This window comes from Falco punctatus (genome assembly GCF_963210335.1).
Source record: "Falco punctatus genome assembly, chromosome: 4".
Lineage (NCBI taxonomy): Eukaryota > Metazoa > Chordata > Aves > Falconiformes > Falconidae > Falco > Falco punctatus.
The window spans coordinates 95,405,991-95,425,255 of record NC_137583.1 but is presented as its reverse complement, the minus strand read 5'-3'; the positions used below and the strand labels follow the sequence as shown (position 1 = coordinate 95,425,255).

General features: G+C 42.6%; 1 protein-coding gene and 1 long non-coding RNA gene across 5 annotated transcripts in view; one reads left to right on the top strand and one right to left on the bottom strand.

Moving 5' to 3' along the window:
* LOC308062230 overlaps positions 1-19,265 on the top strand; it is a 337,663-nt gene that overhangs the window by 153,585 nt on the left and 164,813 nt on the right. The window lies entirely within an intron of this gene.
* The window catches only part of TRANK1 (tetratricopeptide repeat and ankyrin repeat containing 1), a 66,159-nt gene that overhangs the window by 41,370 nt on the left and 5,524 nt on the right, over positions 1-19,265 (bottom strand). For 3 of the 4 annotated variants that reach the window (XM_080383258.1, XM_080383256.1, XM_080383257.1), the window contains 3 exons: positions 5,170-5,304; positions 3,462-3,585; positions 1,923-2,073 (listed from right to left, as the gene is read on the bottom strand). In XM_080383258.1, coding sequence (XP_080239384.1) covers positions 1,923-2,073; positions 3,462-3,585; positions 5,170-5,303 — 409 coding nt within the window. In that variant the 5' untranslated portion in view covers position 5,304. Of the gene's footprint in view, positions 1-1,922; positions 2,074-3,461; positions 3,586-5,169; positions 5,305-19,265 lie in introns of those variants that run through there. The other variant, XM_080383259.1, reaches the window with a different exon arrangement.

The following is a 19,265-nucleotide window of genomic DNA, read 5'->3' as shown; positions in this document are numbered from 1 at the left end:
AAGCACCTCCCTCTGGGCAGGACACTTCTCAGAGCTCGCTAGCTCCCAAGTTCACAAAGTTAGTACCACCATCACCAAAAGCTGATGATGGACCCTGGGCTCCCCACTCCTAGAGGCTCAACCTTTCACCCACTGAAAAATGCAAAAGCATTTGACATTAATCTTTCAGCAAGGGGAAGTTTTAACAGTTACACCTTTGTACATTTTTAAAATATATATATATATATACACACACACAATAAATTTACTCCTTTGTGTCTGCGTGCATTCATGTGTGAATTCATTGAGGTATCTGATAACAAGCATAGAATGAATGTTACTGTCACGGATCCATAATTAAGTTACTGTTGTGATTGTAGTAAAATTTATTGATCCACTTTGTAAATGATAAATTAGTCAATGATTAAGTGCTGCTAAAATCTTGTGATCAACCTTAAACTGCAGATAAACCTTAGACATCCACTAGATATAAACCACTGTCCAAGATGAGACTAAGATTGGATCTAGCCACACCTAAGCTCTATGAAGAGTTTAGAAAGCAAGGGGGTCGGGTCCACTCTGAACCTTGTGACTCAACTGATCTTCCTTACTCCTTATATTCCTTTACATACAAACTGTTGCCCAAGTCTGAGACTAGGATTGGATCTAGCTGCACCTAAACTCTTATCAAGAGCTGAGAAAGCAAGAGGGTCCACTCTGAACCTCATGACTCAAGGAGACTCTCCCTTACTCTTCTACATCTTTAGTCTCTCTGTAAATCATTTCATTCCAGCTTATTTTTAATTTGATTCTTCTTTGTGTGATTTATCTATGCAATAAGTAATAGAATGAACCTTGCCATCGAACTTGGTGAAGTTGCACTCCCACAAATTCATATTAAAACTATTTTGCCAATACCTTTGATGGTGATTCTTTAAGCAACCTAAGCCACTCACTTGCAGCAAGTATACACAGTGCTTTTGAAGTTGGGGTCTCTAACTAAATTACTTCATTGCACAGGGACAATTTTAGCACCGATTAACACACAGGAAAATGCCAAATGGGGGCTTAAACATCCCTGGCCACCCAACTGATGAGGCACCTTGAATGAGCAGCCAATCTTCATCAAACAAGGAGGGGGGAAAAAATTAATCCCTGTCCTCAAGAAACACTTCTAAGCCCCAAGACACTGCGAACCTCATGGCAGTTCTCCTGCTTGTGGGTGAGCCCAGCTACAGACAGTGCTAAAGTTAATCAAGGTCCTTAACATGGGGCTACAAGTTCAGGAAAATGCAGCAGGGGCACACCTGAAATCACCTGGCATGCCTTCAAGCCCCATCAGACAGAGCCGGTGAACCAGACAAAAAAGCAAGTAGAGGAAGAGAGACTGAGGAGAGGGTAGGAAGGCCCAGGGTAGACATTTCTCAAAAAAACCTCATGCAATGCCACAAAAAAGTCAAAATCCCTCTTTTCATCGCTGCCCATTACTAGCTGAATGTCCCCCACACTGGAGTACACTGCACTGTAAACTCAAGTTTAAGCTATCTTCTGATTATTTTCAAATCTACCTAGCTAAAAGAAAAGCAGAGTGGTTTGGACTAAAAACACTAAAGCCTCAGGGGTCTGGAGCTCCAAATCTCCAGCTTTGCCTCCCTGACTCTGAATTCTGTCGTCTTCTAACTGGTCCAAAATTGATGCGTTCTTGTGAGACAACATCCTCCCCTGCACAGTGTTTTGGGATTGTTGGTATCTGCCGTTTACAAACCAGACCAGGTTCACCACATCCTTTTGATAAGGCCACTCAACACATTCAAGATCCTCAAACAGACCTGAGCCACTAAGGACCAAATTAATGACCTCACGAAGGATGCCCTACCAAGGACTTGCGTTGTCGTCACTACTGAAAGGCTCTTAGAAGAATTAAGTTCTTAATTTGAGTTTACCATTGACACTTATGAAGATTCCTGCTACAAAATCAGCAACTTGAGTTTGATCTGCAGAAGCATTCAGGAGAACCAAACCTTTATGAAACATTGAAATCGCCTCGTAAGAGTTTGATAACTTGATCAATGAGTGGCCAGCTCTATAATACGCCTGGGGGGGGGGGGGGGAAGGAAAAAAAAAAGAGAACAAAAAAGACCATTGTTGGGAAAATATTCAGATCTTTACTACAAAACATTAACATTTTTTCCTAAATTCTTTGATTATGCTACAAAAATTACATGTAGTACTATTTTTACAGCTTCTTACACACAGATCAAAAAAGAACAGCAAAAAAAATCCCTTGAAATTCACAATATGCTACCGATGACATCACAGATCATAAAAGTGATAAATCCTGCACTGCAAAACTTGGAAAATAACTACAAGATGGAAGACATACTGTTAGCAGCTATATTTTAACATCCTCTGCACAGGATTTTTTTTTTGTCATGAGGTCCAGAATATATGTTTATGTCCCCATGCCACTGCATGCAGCAGTATTTACCACAATGCATATATCCTTCAGCCAAAGACACCTGAACATGTTTATGTTCACCACCAAACTAGGTTGTATTGGTTCAGAGTCACAGTGAAATCAATTTATTCAAACCAGATAACTGACATGCTGTGATACAGCATAAATTAAACTGGTATTTGCATGCATGCAATTTTACCATACCCAAATCAAATACCTTCTACTAAAGTCTCTGGGAGTCTGCAGTGGTTACTCCAGAAGACCATTTATTGTACATAAAAGCCAATCCAAGTGTATGCCTCCACATCATAAATACTGTACAACTGCAACTTATTCTTAACGGATGAGTACTTGCGTCAATGTGTACTTAATCACTGTATACTTAAACACAAGCGTATGCATAGCGTATTGTTCTGTCCGCTGGAAACACAATATGACCTTGATCACCACGTACTGTTCCCAGGAACTTATTAACATGTAAAGAATATTAGGGCACACTGCCCAAGGGAACTTTCAAAGCTAAGTCCCCATCCCAGACCTGACAGTGGCTGATGAATCTGTACCACGAGCCAGGCTCTGTAAGACCGTAAGTGAACACTGAGCTGGTGAACCTCACCACAGATGGGATCCGGACAGTGTGCCATGACCTGACCAGAGACCTGGCCGGTGCTGTGTCATCCTCAGGTCTCCAACATCTTAAAGGCATGTAAGATTTTGTTACTTGCTGTTGCCTTGTCCAGGATATTAATAAAATAGTTATCTTTCTTGAAAGCATTGGTGCCTCTCTTGTTGGGACCCAGAAAGAACCAGCATCTTCTGGTGCAAAAGAGAGCTCCTTCATTTTAATAAAAGTACTGTTACAGTAGTAATTCTGATGCTCATGTAAGCGTCAGACACATTCCTAGAATTTTATGCTGTATTTGTTTATCACACCTCAAAACCAAAAGACAATAAAAAGCAGATATTGACATTTTTTTTAGTAAGTAAGGCATGCAAAAAACGGCCAGCTTAAACATCTGAATACCTTAACATACTCCGGATCCCACTGTAAACTCTGGTAGGCTGAAAGCACTGCTTCTTTCCATTTACCAAGATGGTACAAGGCAGTTGACTTGTTACAGTGTAACACAGCTATGTCCTTCGAACACCTAAAAATAGGGTTTTAGCATATATTCACTTGAAAAAGGATGCATCATATTTCATGGTTAGCAACAAGAAAAAAAGAAGAGTCTATGTATCACCCATCTAACAAAATTACATGTAAAAATGGAGTTGCAGGAAATAAAGATCGCTTGAACATCTGCTATAAAATCTTTTAGTGACATCCTGAATGATACTTTAGTGATATCCTGGTCTCTCCTGAAGCAGAAAGCCAACCCACTGGAATAACGAAGTATGAGGATTTAGAAAGTTTAGACCACCTCAGCACACCTAGGTATGGCTCAGTAAAGCCAGAGGCCAAGAATGGGAAAAAACAGACCCACAAATAGAAGCTGCAAGATGGAAAGAATGCTAATAAAATGCTATATTTTGGTCACCAAAAAACCACCAAAACACATTTTACTGTATTACCATTTGAAGAAGTCAATAGAATTATCCACATTTACACTAGCTAAGAAATAGACATGTATTTTAGAGTACAGAATATACTAAAGTATATATACTTCATATATATATATATATACACACACACGCTATATATATATATTAAAAAAAAATAACGTGAGGATATAAAAGTATCCAAGAGTATACAAAAATCCAAGAGAGTTTCTGGAAAGAGCTGCACAAAAATTACAGGACTACAGCCCACCTATCTTGCCTGTGCTCAAACAAACAGTACACGCCACGCAGCTGCATCCTTCATCTTATTCCTATCTGCTAACTTACACTCAAGAAAGTTGTTTCAACTACACTGAATGTGTTCAGACCACACTGTTGCCTGCAAGCAAATCCTGACAATGCAACCTATGGCAAGGGGAAAGGAGACACTCGGGATCAGATCCCTACTTTGCTCTATCTTTGCTCAGTCCTAGTCCTTCCCTATGGTCCAAATTTATTTTACTACTTAATCTAAATGGCTAATAGTCAAAATAAATGAATGGCTGGTGTTAAATAAGGTAAACAGCGGTGTTAATACATGGCAATAATGAATATTTAATAGTCAACATATTAATTATTTAGTCATCAGTAACAGTAGCAACTGATGTTAACTGACAAAAACAAGCACAAGAAATACCCAAAGAACATTTCCACTGATTTCTTTTTAACAAATCTGAGAAAACTAAGAAAGACCAAATAACAAGAACAAAGTAACTTAGATAAATCATTTTAAAGATAATCAGACGACCCATGTAACAAGCCATAGACATGACCAGTACATGGCAGAATAACAGCAAGATTAACCCACAGCACATCAGCTAAGTAACAGAAGTAATTTAACAGAAACCAATACATTTTATGGAAAATTAATTTGAGCTTTAATTACACTTATTTACAACTGATGCTTATATAAAAACATTCAGATTACAGTCACTAACTAGTCTCCCACATATATGTCAGGAACAGTAATTCCTCTCTAATTATGACACTAGTACACTAAGATACAAGAAAATACACAAAGATACAAGAAAATCAGGTGTCAGGGCAAGAAATACAGTTCTGAGTTAACTGTAGTACTGTACAAATTTCAGACTTGTCTTATGATTTATATCTTGTAATTCAAGAATACTTACGGGACCCATTGCATTAAACAAGCAAGCGTATGCAGAGCTTGATCATACTTTCTGATGGCCAAAGAGTAATTTCCATTTTTAAAATCCTGGTTCCCAGTTTGTTTCATTAACTGTGCATATTCCATAGCATCCATGCTAATTAAAAGCACAAAAAAAAAAGAAAAAAACTTCAGTCAAAGAAAAGCTTGGATTTATAAAACACTTCTTTCCCAAAAATCCACTTAATTTTTCACCTTAGTTTTTGCGTATTTGAAAAGTACAAAAGACCACTTTTTTCTTCTTTACTGCAGTTGCAATAGTAAAATATAACTCATGTGATAGCATTGTCTTTGCTGCTGATGCCTCAACTTCCATCTATTTCTTAATCAACCTCAGCTAACCAAATCTACCATTGGTATGCATTTTTTTCCAGATTTTCTCCTCAAATCTTACACTGTGTTTTTTAAATTAAGATTCCGAATTTTTTAAATGTGTGCACACACACTCAACACAGGAGGAAACATACACGAGAAAAAACAGAGTTCATATGCTTAAGAAATACATGAAACTATACTTCTCAATTAATTAAACACAAAACTAATTTACTTGCTTTTTATTTATTTTTATGCCTTTTTTTTTGTCTAGCCTTTATGGCTAGATACTGTATACAAAATTGCATTGAAATTTGATTACTACTTGGAAATACTGTAATGTAAGTAGATTCATACTGCATAAGGACCTTGAATCAGATTTAAAAGTTATTAAAATGTATGTAGCAAACACTAAAAGAAAACAAAGCTTAAAACAGGCATCAACTGCAACTGATTGGTAAAATATTTTATTATTAAAATTGTAAAATCAGGTTCAGAGAGGTCAACCCAGAGGGTTGGAAAAGATTGGAAAAGAATGTAAAACTCAAGGGTTAAGATAAGAACCGTTTAATTACTGAAATAAAACCAAAACAAAAGAAAAATAATAATAACAACAACAGTTATAATGAAAAGGAGGGAGAAGGGGAGAGGAATGAAATCCAAGGGGAAAGGAGAAAAGAAACCAAGTGATGCACAGTACAGCTGCTCACCACCCGCTGACCGATGCCCAGCCAGTCCCTGAGCAACGGTCCCCCCACCCTGGCCAACATCCCCCCTCCACACCATATACCCAGCATGACATCCCATGGTATGGAATACCCCTTTGGCTAGTTCGGGCCAGCTGACCCGGCTGTGTCCCCTCCGGCCCTCCCGCCAGCAAGGCCTGAGAAACCAAAAAGTCCCCAACCCGGTACAAACACCAACCCAGCAACAACCAAAAACACCAGCGTGCCATCCACACTGGTTTTACACCAAATCCCAAACACAGCGCTGCACCAGCTACTAAGAAGAAAATTAAGTCTATCCTAGCCAAAACCAGGACATAATCACATGGTCAAGCAGCTAGATGAACAAAACAAACACAAGAGGGAAAACAGGTATGTGTCTGCTGAGAAACCGCACATCAGAATCACAGACAAAAGAAAAATCCAGTGCTAAAGTCTTCCATAGAATCATTCTTCACAATGGATTTTATGAATAAAAGCCATTTCCATCACCTGCAAAAACCTGTATGAATCTTACAAATATCAGCACTCTTAAATAAGATTAATTCACCAAAAAGGAATGCAGAGATTTATGTTATTATCCAGGTATTAGCAGGCCTGGAACAAAACCAGTAACAACCTGTAAACCTCACAATCTGCTATCATAATATTGTGGTTTAAACTGGCAGGCAGCTAAACACTACCCAGCCACTTGCTCACTCCACCCCCTGACAATGGGATGGGAGAGAGGATCTGAAAAAAAAAAAAAAAAAGTAGAGTTTGTGAGTTGAGATAAAGACAGTTTAATAGGACAGAAAAGTAAGGGAAATAATAATAGTATTAATAATAACAGTAAAAAAATTAGAATAGACAAAACAAATGATGCACAAAGCAACTGCTCACCACCCACCAACCAATGCCCAGCCAGCCTTCCCTCTAATTTATATACCAGGCGTGATGTCATATGGTATGGAAAAACCCTCTGGCCAGCTGGGGTCAGCTGTCCAGGCTGTGTCCCATCCCAGCTTCTTGTGCTCCCCCCAGCCTCCTCACTGGCAGGGCAGAATGAGAAGCTGGATGCTCCTTGATTTAAATGTAAACACTGCTTAGCAACCATCAAAGTGTTATCAACATTATTCTCATCCTAAATCTAAACCACAACACTGTACCAGGTACTTGGAAGAAAACTAATTATATCCCAGCTAAAACCAGAACAACATTCACCCCTTATTCCATACCATTTACATTATGCCCAGGTCCCCACACTTTCCAATACATCAAAAAATGCTTTGAAGTATGTGGCAGTGCCTTAACCGTATGCGTGAGGCCACCAGGGTCTATTCCATCCTCATCAAGGAGAGCACTAACCTCTTCCATCACCATTAATCACCAGCATCTTTCCTGTCTTTGATATATACACACAGGTATCATACTCATTTTAGTCCGTGCCTTTGGGCTCCGTCTGTCATAGCAGTCCTTCAGGAAAGGAGAGATGGTGTGTGGTGTTGGATTGCTGCAGGCTGAAGCCGGTTCTGGTTCAACCACCACAGCACCTGCCTAGTTCTATCACCTTGGCCAGCTATTAGTTTGCCCATTTTCATCAAAATTCATTCTTCACCAATCTAGATTATTTTTTACTGTAATACTGTTGATACAGCATATAGCAACCATAGTAATGATGACACAGTATTATACAGCAATTAACATCATACAATTCAAATCACTGGCTATTCTCACCTAGGATCAAACCACCCCAAGGCACACATGAGACCTCCCCACCCTTCTGCACTATCCACCAAGTTCACCCTGTTCCTTGAGCAAAACCAGTCCCACAAATGGGTTTGCCATTGCCTGAGGCAGGAATAACCCAGACTGTCTTCCCCAGCATATTTATGTGTGCTACAGGGACTTTATCCCCTTCTCTAGCGTATAGAACTTTTGACTGCGCAGGGCCAGCTCAACTGGCAGATCTCCTAGCATGACTAACCAGATGGCTTTTGCTAAAGGCGTATTCCAGTGTTTGAATGTCCCCGCACCCATTGCTTGCAGTGTAGTCTGTGACTGTCCATTGTACTGTACAGTTTTCCCAGAAGCTAGTGCGTGATGGGGCATGCGATATACCCACTCAATGCCATGGCCTTTGGCCTGGGTGTCTATGAGGTTGTTTTGGAAATGAGGCTATTTTGTGTTGACCCGGCTCTTTCTGGGGCACCATGTCACCATAAGACTTGTTTTTCAAGGCCCAGGATAGTATTCCAGGTGGTGGCATGGGGCACAGGACATATTTCTAACCACCCAGTGGTTGCTTCCACCACTGTAAGCACACAGCACTTGCTTTGGTGGGTTTGTGAAAGTGTCATATAATCAATCTGCCAGGCCTCCCCATATTTATATTTCAGCCATTGTCCTCCATACCAGAGAGGCTTTAACCACATGACTCGCTTCATTGCAGCACATTTCACATTCATGGGTAACCTGTGCAATAGTGTCCATGGTCAAGCGCACCCCTTGATCCTGAGCCCATCTATATGTTGCATCTCTTTCTTGATGGCCTGAGGTGTTGTGGGCCCATCATGCTATAACTCACTCAACCTTAAGCTGCCAGTCCAGATCTGCCTGAGTCACTTCAATCTTAACAGCCTGATCCACCTGCTGGTTGTTTTAACATTCTTCAGTGGCCTAACTCTTGGGTACATGAGCACCTACATGACATACTTTTACAACCAGGATCTCTACTCCAGCAGCAGTATCTTGCCCTAGTTCAGCAGGCCAGATGGGTTTACCCATGCACTGCCAGTTGCTCTGCCTCCATTGCTGTACTCACCCCCACAAAGCATTTGCCACCATCCATGAGTTAATACAAAATACTGGCCATTTTCCTCATTCAGCAATATCTAAACCCAGCTGGATGGCTTTCACCTTGATACACCTTGCCTGTCAACAGTTTCTGCAACTTGTGTAGGATTCCACATAGCAGCTTTCCACCTTCCATGTTTTCCTACAGTACAACAGGACCAGGTAGGGCCATTCTCCCTGGCTGAGACGTAGAGTACATTTTTTACATCTTGTTCAGCCCAGACTGGTCCAAGGGCTGCCGCATGAACTACCTCCTGTTTAATTTGTTCAAAGGCTTGTTGCTCAGGGCCCCATTTGAAATTGTTCTTCTTCTGGGCCACTTGATAGAGAAGGCTTACAATCAGACAGTCAGTTGGAACATGCATTCTCCAAAACCCACAAAGCCTAAGAAAGCTTGTGTTGCCTTTTTGCTAGTTGATAGAGACATAGCTTTTACTTTGTTGACCACATGCATTGGGATCTGACAATGTCCATCTTGCCATTTCACTTCTAAAAAGTGGATCTTCTACGCAGGTCCCTTGACCTTACTTTGTTTTGTAACAGAACTGGCTTTCTGAAGGATTTGGACTATTTTCTTCCCTTTCTCAAAAACTTCCTTCTGCTGTACAGCTCCACATGATGATGCCATCGATATACTGCAGGTGTTCTGGAGCATCACCCTGTTTCAGTGCCGCCTGGATCAGTCCATGGGTAGAGCTGTGCTTCCACCCCTGGGGCAGTCGATTCCAGGTGTGCTCGATGCCCCTCTACATGAAAGTGAACCACAGCCTGCATTCTGCTGCCAGAGAGACTGAGAAAAATGCGTTAGCGGGATCACTGGTGGCATACCACTTGGCTGCCTTTGACTCTAGTTCACACTGAAGTTCTAGCATGTCTGGCATGGCAGTACTCAATGGCATGACTTCATTCTGGCCACAACAGTTTACTGTTAGTCTCCACTCTCCATTAGGCTTTTGCACTGGCCATATGGGGCTATTAAAGGGTGAGTGGGTCCTGCTGATCACTCCTTTGCTCTCCAGTTGACAAATCACTTTATGGATGGGAACTGGGGAGTCTCCGTTGCTGCAATACTGCCTCTGGTGCACCACAGTGGCAGTGATCAGCACCTGTTGCTCTTCAACCCTCAGCAACCCCTGAAGGACAGAAGGGTCCTCCAAGAAACTGGGCAAGGTAGACAGCTGTTTAATTTCTTCTATTTCCAAGTCAGCTATACCTAAAGACTACCAGTACCCTTTTGGGTCCTTGAAATACCCTCTCCCGAGACAGTCTATACAAAGAACGCATGGAGCCTCTGCACTGGTCACAACGGGGTGCTTTTGCCACTCATTCTCATTTAGGTGTAGCCTCCAAGACAGTGAGCAGTGGGGATCCCCCTGTCACTCCAGAAATACAGATGGGTTCTGCCCCCTTATAGCTTGACAGTATTAGGGTACACTGTGCATTGATGTCCACTAGAGAGTTATACTCCCGTGGGTCTGATGTGCCAAGCCATCGAACCCCCACAGTCCAGTAAACCTGGTTGTCCCTTTCCTCCACCTGACTGGAGGCAGGGCCCTCCTACTTGTGGTCATAGTATTCATTACTCATTTCTTGTAAATACAAATCAGAAGTCCCTTTATTATAATCAGAAGTAAGATCAGCCCTTCTACTTTGTCTAGGAACCTGTCCACTGGAAACTGGAGCAGCAATTCCCCTGAAAGAACCCCCTTTTGTGATTTTTTTTTCTTGTAACTCACATACCTGTGCGTCTAGGGTCAAGGTAGATTTTCCATCCCACTTCCTCATGACCTCTTCGTGGTCACACAGATGAAGCCAGAGTAGCCCGTGGTGTGTACCCACCAAATCCTCTGTTGAGCAGAGGAACACTTACTCCTAACAGCTGAAATACTGGTCCACACAGGTAGGGAGTAGGACCCATCTTCTTTGAATTGTTAGAACTCCCAGGACAGTGTTTTGGACAGTGTCTTGGATTCAGCTGGGATAGAGTTAATTTTCTTCTTAGTTGCTGCAGTGCTATGTTTTGGGTTTGGTGTGAAAACAATGTTGATACCACACGGATGTTTTTAGTTGTTGCTAGGTAATGTTCATACAAAGCCAAGGACTTTTCAGTTTCTCAGGCCCTGCCAGTGAGAAGGTTGGAGGGGTGTTGATGCAGAAAGCTCGGACACAACTTATACAATCAATGTGATCAAGTTAGTGCCACTTTATTAAAAGACTTACAGCAATTTATACTCTCAGCAAAAGATAAACACGCTATGTAGGCTTTGTTATGTAAAAAGTGATAGGTTAAAACTACTCACTCCACACTTCCACCTCCCTTATGATTGGGACCAGTGTGGTGCCCACACGCTGCTCCCCGCCTTGTGCAGGCATCCTGTTTTTTCTCATCTTTCCATCCAACTCCCCCATCTCTCCATGAACACACAGCCTCCCTATCTCCCCTGGCCTTGTACATGTCCTTCACAACACCTGCAGCTTGTTAGGGCTGCGGCCTGTTATTACAACCAAGTTATTCAGTCTGGATTGCTCATAATATGTCCCTTGTCTTCCAGCCACTCCACAGAGGTGCACAAGAAATTGGAGGGGGCACAGCCAGGACAGCTGACCCAAACTAGCCAAAGGGATATTCAACACCACAGAACATCATGCTAAATGTATAAACCGGGAAGAGCTGGCCAGGGCTGGCTGATTGCTCCTCAGGAACTGGCTGGGCATCAGTCAGCAGGTGGTATGTAATTTTATTGTGCATCACTTGTTTTTTCCCTTCCCTTTGGATTTTACTCCTCTCCCCTGTTCATCGTTATTATTTTATTTCAATTATTAAATTGTTCTTATCTCAACCTTCAGGTTTTACCTTCTTCCCAATTCTCCTCCCCATCCCACTAGTAAAGCATGGTACTTAGTTGTCAGCTGGGGTTAAACCACGACAGTTTCTCCACAGCTGAGATGCAAGCCCATAAGGAAGAAGAGAGACTTTGTATTGCCAGAGTTGGCTAGCCAATTCATCCACCATTTGTCTCTCTCCATCCTTCCAGGTCATTACTGCCATTGAGTTGGCATATGGCAACGGTGCACTCCATACAAACTTCTACCACATGGGTCAGTGCACTCTACTTCACCTGGGTCTTTAGATAACTGATCATTGTTCAGGTCATCACAAATCACCTCCTGCACAGCTAATTCCCTCAGGTACTGCATACCCTTCTCACAGTGGTCCACTTGCCTGGGTGACACTTAAGGAATTCCTTGATATCTGACAGGAGTCACCTCCAGAGGCTCAGCACTTGTGCCCCTTTCCATTTGTCAATGTCCCCTTCCCTAGAAAGGGATCACAGCTGTTTGGCTTCTCTACCCTGTAATTCCAGGGTACTGGCCCCATTACCCCACCATCGGAGCAGCCAAGTGACAGTGTGCTCACCCAGATGACAGCTGAAATCTTTTCACTTATCTCTCAGCTCATTCAGGGATAGGGATCAGGTGGTTACTGTCTCGTTCATGAGCTCAGTCTCTGCCTCTTCCTCCTCCTGCTCTCATGATGGCCCTGCTTTGCAGTAGTCTGCCTCATCCACTTCTTCACTTAGCAAGGGAAGAGTTTCTTCCTTTACTAGATGAGCTGACTTTTGCTTCCATTATTTCTTCTTGTGCACAGGGGCAACTGATACCAGCACAGGCTGGTTCTCTGGTCCATCTGCAGGGCGCTGGAGCAGCTGCAGTGCCCACCACTTTGTTGTCACATCTAGAGACCTTCTCTTCCCCTTGAGGATACTGAATAGGTTGAACAGGGCTCGGTAGGCATGGGCCAGGTCCCACCATATTGCAGTGATTTATGTCACTCTGGAATGGCCAGGGTGACAGCATACTTTTTCCAAATAGTTTATTTGTTTTTCAGAATTCTGCACTTGTTCAGGGGTGAAGTTCCACAACATTGGAGGCGCCCAACTGCCCTAGGTACTTGCCCATACTATCCCACACACCCTGACACTCATAACTATCCAGCCTCAGGGCAGATCTCTGGGTGGTATTCTTAAATAACTGTTGAACTTTAAACAAGACCTGAAACCTATTCAGGAGTAGAAGATACATCAATAGGAACGTGCCAGTTTGAACACTCCAATGATATTCAAAATTCTCAAGAGCTATTGTAATTAGCCTGGAGGAGAAGAGAAGGTGAAAGAGATGGGGAAAATGTCCCCCCTTGCCTCCCCCATAGGTCAGCTCTCCAAGGAGAAAAGGTAAAAAAATGTAATGATTAATAGCTTCCGAGAGATGGCCCCTGAAGTACAGAGATAATGGCAATGCTGAGTACAGATACCAGGTCAGCCTCATGACCAGCATCACATCATAATTTGTATTACAGAGTACAATATCATAACCTTAACCCAGCCCCCAGGGGTGATAAACAGCACAACACATACAGTAAGTAATGCACAGAATGCAACTCTGAGAACAAGAGTTCTGGAAGCAAAGAAATCAACATTGTGACTATGACTATTAAATTAATACAATGAATGCTTATAACAAATTTGTTTTAACATTCCCTGGTCATATCTGTCGTTATCTCAACCCTCTGAGCCCCACACTTGGTGCCAGAAAGGACTGTTGTAGTTTAACCCAGCAGGCAGCTAAACACCACACAGACACTTATTTACTCCCCTCCCCTCCTACCCCCAGCAGGATGGGGGAGAGAATGGGATTAAAAAAACAGTAAATCTGTGGGTTGAGATAAAGACAGTTTAACAGGACAGAAAAAGAAGGGGAAATAATAATTAGAATATGCAAAACAAGCGATGCACAATGCAACTGCTCACCACCCACTGACCAATGCCCAGCCAGTTCCTGAGCAGCAGCCTCTGGCCAGCCTTCCCTCTAATTTATATACTGAGCATGATGTTGTATGGTATGGAATATCGCTCTGGCCAGCTGGGGTCAGCTGTCCCAGCTGTGTCCCATCCCAGCTTCCTGTGCCTCCCCCAGCCCCCACCCCCAGCCTCCTTGCTGGTAGGACAGCACGAGAAGCTGAAAAGTCCTTGATTTAGTGTAAACACTGCTTAGCAACATCTAAAACATATGTGTGTTATCACCATTATTCTAGTCTGAAATCCTAAATGCAGCACTTATTACTAGGAAGAAAATGAACTCTTTCCCAGCCAAAACCAGTCCACCATTTGCAAGATCTCTTCACATCCAAGCAAGCTAGGCATTGTTAAGTATATGGACTTACAGACCAAACAAGAAATACTACCAACATATTTTCTCTATAGTATTCCTCATTATGAACCTGATATGTTCAGAATTAGTACCGTATTGTGAACACAGAGGCATGAAGAGGCACACTATGGATGACACTGTGCCTCCCTCATTTATCCAAGTGCAAGAGGTGTTTGGTAGGTTGACACCTGCACTAAGCAGACAGGAGAGCAGCAGCCCACACTTCTGAAGAGGCAACAGCAGAAGAACCAGGTGCAACCACAAAGCTCAGATCCAGACTGCTTCAGGCTGGCTGGGAAAAGGCCTGTCAACAGTTTTGTCTTAATTAAGCAAATAAACACTGTGATGATGTCTGCAATCCAAACATCTCCTTCCTAATTCCAGCAAAGCACCAAGAACAGATAATTTCTGGCTATAAACTAAACTAACAAAAAATAGGTCCCATCTCCATGAGGGAGGTACAATGACCAGTCATGTTAGAGGAGTAATGATGATAGCTACCCTCAGCAAATTCATTCATCACTTCATTAAGCAACATGCACACAGTAAACAATTTAAAAATACATTGTGGTTTAACCCCAGCCTGTAATTAAGTACCATGCAGCCATTCACTCACTCCCCCCACACCCAGAGGAATGGGGAATAGAATTGGAAAGGAATGTAAAACTCAAGGGTTGAGATAAGATCCACTTAATTACTGAAATAAAACCAAAACAAAAGAAAAATAATAACAACAACAGTTATAATGAAAAGGAGGGAGAAGGGGAAAGGAGAAAAGAAACCAAGTGATGCACAGTACAGCTGCTCACCACCCGCTGACCGATGCCCAGCCAGTCCCTGAGCAACGGTCCCCCCCACCCTGGCCAACATCCCCCCTCCACACCATATACCCAGCATGACATCCCATGGTATGTAATACCCCTTTGGCTAGTTCGGGCCAGCTGACCCGGCTGTGTCCCCTCCGGCCCTCCCGCCAGCAAGGCCTGAGAAACCAAAAAGTCCCCAACCCGGTACAAACATGACCCAGCAACAACCAAAAACACCAGCGTGCCATCAACACTGGTTTTACACCAAATCCCAAACACAGCGCTGCACCAGCTACTAACAAAATTAACTCTATCCCATCTGAAACTCAGACAAAATACTACTTATGAGTTACACTTGTTCACTGTCTGGATAGCAGAAGCAGGACTTTTTTTTTTTTTTTTTACACTGCACAGTATGAGCACTACTGAGGTGAAGAAAAGGAGAAGAATAGAACAGTGCAAAGAATAAAAAGCTAGTGCTAAAAGATGGTTCTACCTCATTTTTGCAATTCTTTCAACTTTTTAGCATCAGAAGGTTAGATAAATTAGTATCACCAAGAATAACACCAAAACAGCTCAGCTATACAGGAGCTTATTCACGTAGCAACACACATGAACCTGTGGTTTTCTAAATTATAGCTGAATTTCAATAGATTTTTTTTTTTTTTTAAGGCAGCTATATTTCTACTTAGTATGAAATTTTTACCCAGACTTATATTTACATTACCTTTCCTTGGAATGCACTTAAAGCACAATTACAAATAAAAGGTATTTACAAGGCTTTTAAAGGACTGTTCTTCCCACAATACAGGAAGAGATCATCAATTGAAACAAACATTTTAAAAGGACTTTCAAATGTGTCCCATGCTGAGAAATTCTGGAACTGGGCTCCCTGCTTCAGATCCGAAGGTGGTAGCCCCTCCCCACTCCAGGCAGCAGGATTTCCAACAGAACACAAATTCCCATTCTTTCCCAGCACTGAAGCTTCCCAGCCAAAACTTCAAACCGTAGGTCATTTGAATAACTGGGATATCTGCTGCAGGCTTTAGCAACTACATCCAAGTTTGCAGCCCCAAGAGATACACAGGCATGCAAATCTGACATCCAAATTAATGATCCAAAAGAATCGCTGTGCTGGCTAGCACAGCATGGCTTGCTATTGCCTAACATCTTCCTGAAGCATAAATAATTTTAACTCAAAATCAGTTGACCTATTATATAAAGTCTACCAAGCGTGGCAAGCAATAAACAAAAATGTTGCTTGTTACTCTGACTTAACTGTCACAGGTAAAGGTCACAACTGCATCTGAATATATATCTAAAGAAATATTTTATCATGCCAAGGGTTAACCGCAGCTGCCTGCCAAGCACTCGCTTCCCCCCTCACCCTCAGCGGGATGGGGAAAGAGGAAAAGACAGGTAAAAGCAAGAAAACTGATGGGTCAAGATAAAAATTGTTTAGTAAGCAAAAGTGGAAGAAGAGAGAAAGAAAACAAGTGACACAAAGGCAGTCATTCACCACCTCCCACATACAGACCAATGCCCAGCCAGTTCCCGAGCTAAGGACAGCTGATCTCCCTAAGCCCCCTCCTCTCCCTTCTTATTGCTCAGCATGATGTTTCATGGCATGGATTATCCCTTCAGTCAGTTTGGGTCATCTGCCCAGTTATGTCCCCTCCCAACCTCTTGTGCACCCCCAATCTATTTGCTGGGGGGGCAGCGTGAGAAATTGAGGAGACCCCAATGCTATGCAATCACTGCTCAGCAACAGCTAGAAGATTACTGTGTCATCAGTGTTGTTTTGGTCACAAATTTAAGACACAGCACCATATCAAGCTACTATGAAGACAATTCCTCCATTCCTGCCAGCCACAGTAGAGTAAGCCAGGTTCCCCTTGTAAAGCAGGTATTTCTCCTAAGCTATAGAGTCCATGAAATACATAAATGTGCAGGGACACCCTAAAGTCTGGGAGACCCTTCACGGTGCATTGCTGAGACCTTGTCTTTCAAAGAAAAATACAAACAAAAAAAGACCAGACAAGATGGTGTGTTCTGTTCAGGTTTTTTATGGCTCCTGAGGCCACCAGCATGGCTGTGACAGCAAAATGAAACAGATTGATTTTTACTCAAAGAAGTAAAACAAAAGATTACACAGTTAAGTCAGAAACTATCAGCTCCAACCCCTACTGCTGCCAGTGGGCAAAATTCCCATTTACTTCACGTTGCCAAGTCTTACGTTACTGTGATGGTCAGTGTCCCACTGAACTGCTTCAGTCAGGCTTATCCTCAGAAGCAGGGCAGTTCTGGGGGTTTACGAGGCTGAGTTTTGACTCCTCTCACTTCAGCAGATAAGCTTGAAAGCACAGAGACTGCCCAGAAAACCCATTTGTCATTCTTGAAAAAGGCTGCATTCCTTACGCCAGCTATCAGTCTCAAGACGCCAGCTTGTGCTTTCTAAACATCCGAAGTTGGCAATACTATAAACTTTATAAATCTCAGCGCAAACCCAAGCGGTATGTTCTGTCTGCATCTGGTTTACATGGTTTAAAAGAGAAACTGTGTGACGCTGCTTATTCACAGAGAAAAAGTGGAAGGTCAACACAGCCGTGCTTTTAATTATTGTTGATACTGAAAGTTAAGCTTTGAAGTTCTGTCCCTATGGCATTACTCAGTGGTAGAGTAACATTTTTATTCTGGAGGCACAGTAGCTTTCTATGATGCAAGCAACAAATGAAGTATAGCAAACTGGGCAGCTCCGCATCTGAATTAAAATAGTGGTGAAAAATTAGCATCTCCTTATTTCCAGGAAATCTGACTTCTAAAGACCATACATTCTTCATTCCTGTTAATCAGAGGAATAAATCTTTTTTTCTTTCTTCCCCCTTAACTTAATAGGCAGACATTACCAACTGGCACCAACAGGTAGGGAGAGAAAAAGCCCAACACCACATCTAAACTGTAGTCGAGTGACAACCAAATACTTTGCATCAGCATTTGATCAATTCATGTTTTCTCATCAGGAAACCTCCAGGCTCTCAATAGCTCTTGCCCAACAAAAGTATGCTGGCTCCGAGTGCCAGCCAAAAGGAACTGCCGTGTCACCCTGACCTGCTACATCAAGAGTGACCCCTCCAGCCCCGTGCCCACCACTGGTACCATCCATCCAGGCAGTCCTTGCAGGGCTATGTATGCAAGGACACTGCATATAGTTCTTCCTAACGCCATGTTCAGTATGTCCTGGTACAGATGTACGTGAATGTCAGGGCAGGCCCAAGAAGAGAGGGGAAAATAGAGGATGAGACAGCTCTAGCAGGCCATAGCTTGAAGAGGCAATGCTCTGCCTGCTAGCTAGTTTTATATGCTTTCCCAGCAACAGCAGCTAACAAAGAACAGAACACAGCAGCCTCCTTTGAATGCATTGTCCTGGTTTCAGCTGGGATAGAGTTAATTTTCTTTTTAGTAGCTGGTACAGTGCTGCATTTTGGATTTAGGATGAGAATAATGTTGCTAACACACTGATGGTTTAGTTGTTACAAAGTAGCTCTTACCCTAAGCCAAGGACTGTTCGGTATCCCATGCTCTGCCAGTGTGCAGGTGGGCGAGACCACCGGAGGGGGCACAGCCAGGACAGCTGACCTGAACTAGCCAAAGGGATATTCCACACCACAGAACATGATGCTCAGTATATGAAGTGGGGGGAGTTTGGCTGGGACCTGCCAACCATTGCTGGGGGACCGGCTGGGCATCGGTCAGCAGGAGGTGAGCAACTGTACTGTGCATCACTTGTTTTTCTTGAGTTTTATTCCTCCCTCTTTCTGCTATCTCCCTTTTCATTACAATTATTATTATGTTTTACTTCAGTTATTAAGCTCTTCTTATCCCAGCTCACTGGTTTTACCTTTTTCCAAGTCTCTTCCTCCCCATCCCACCAGCCGGGGGTAGGGGGGAGTGGAGAGCAGCTGCATAGTACTTAGTTGCCAGTTGCGGTTAAACCACAACATTGCATATAAACATAACCATGACAGTGAAAAGCAGAAAAAAAAAATGTACTTTTTTCAGGAGCTTTGCTTTTCCATTGAATGCTGAAATGGTGCACAAAAAAACCCCCAACAACCCACACCTGTATTTTCAGAGGTGGCCTTGGAGAAATAGCAGAGACAAAAATACAAGTT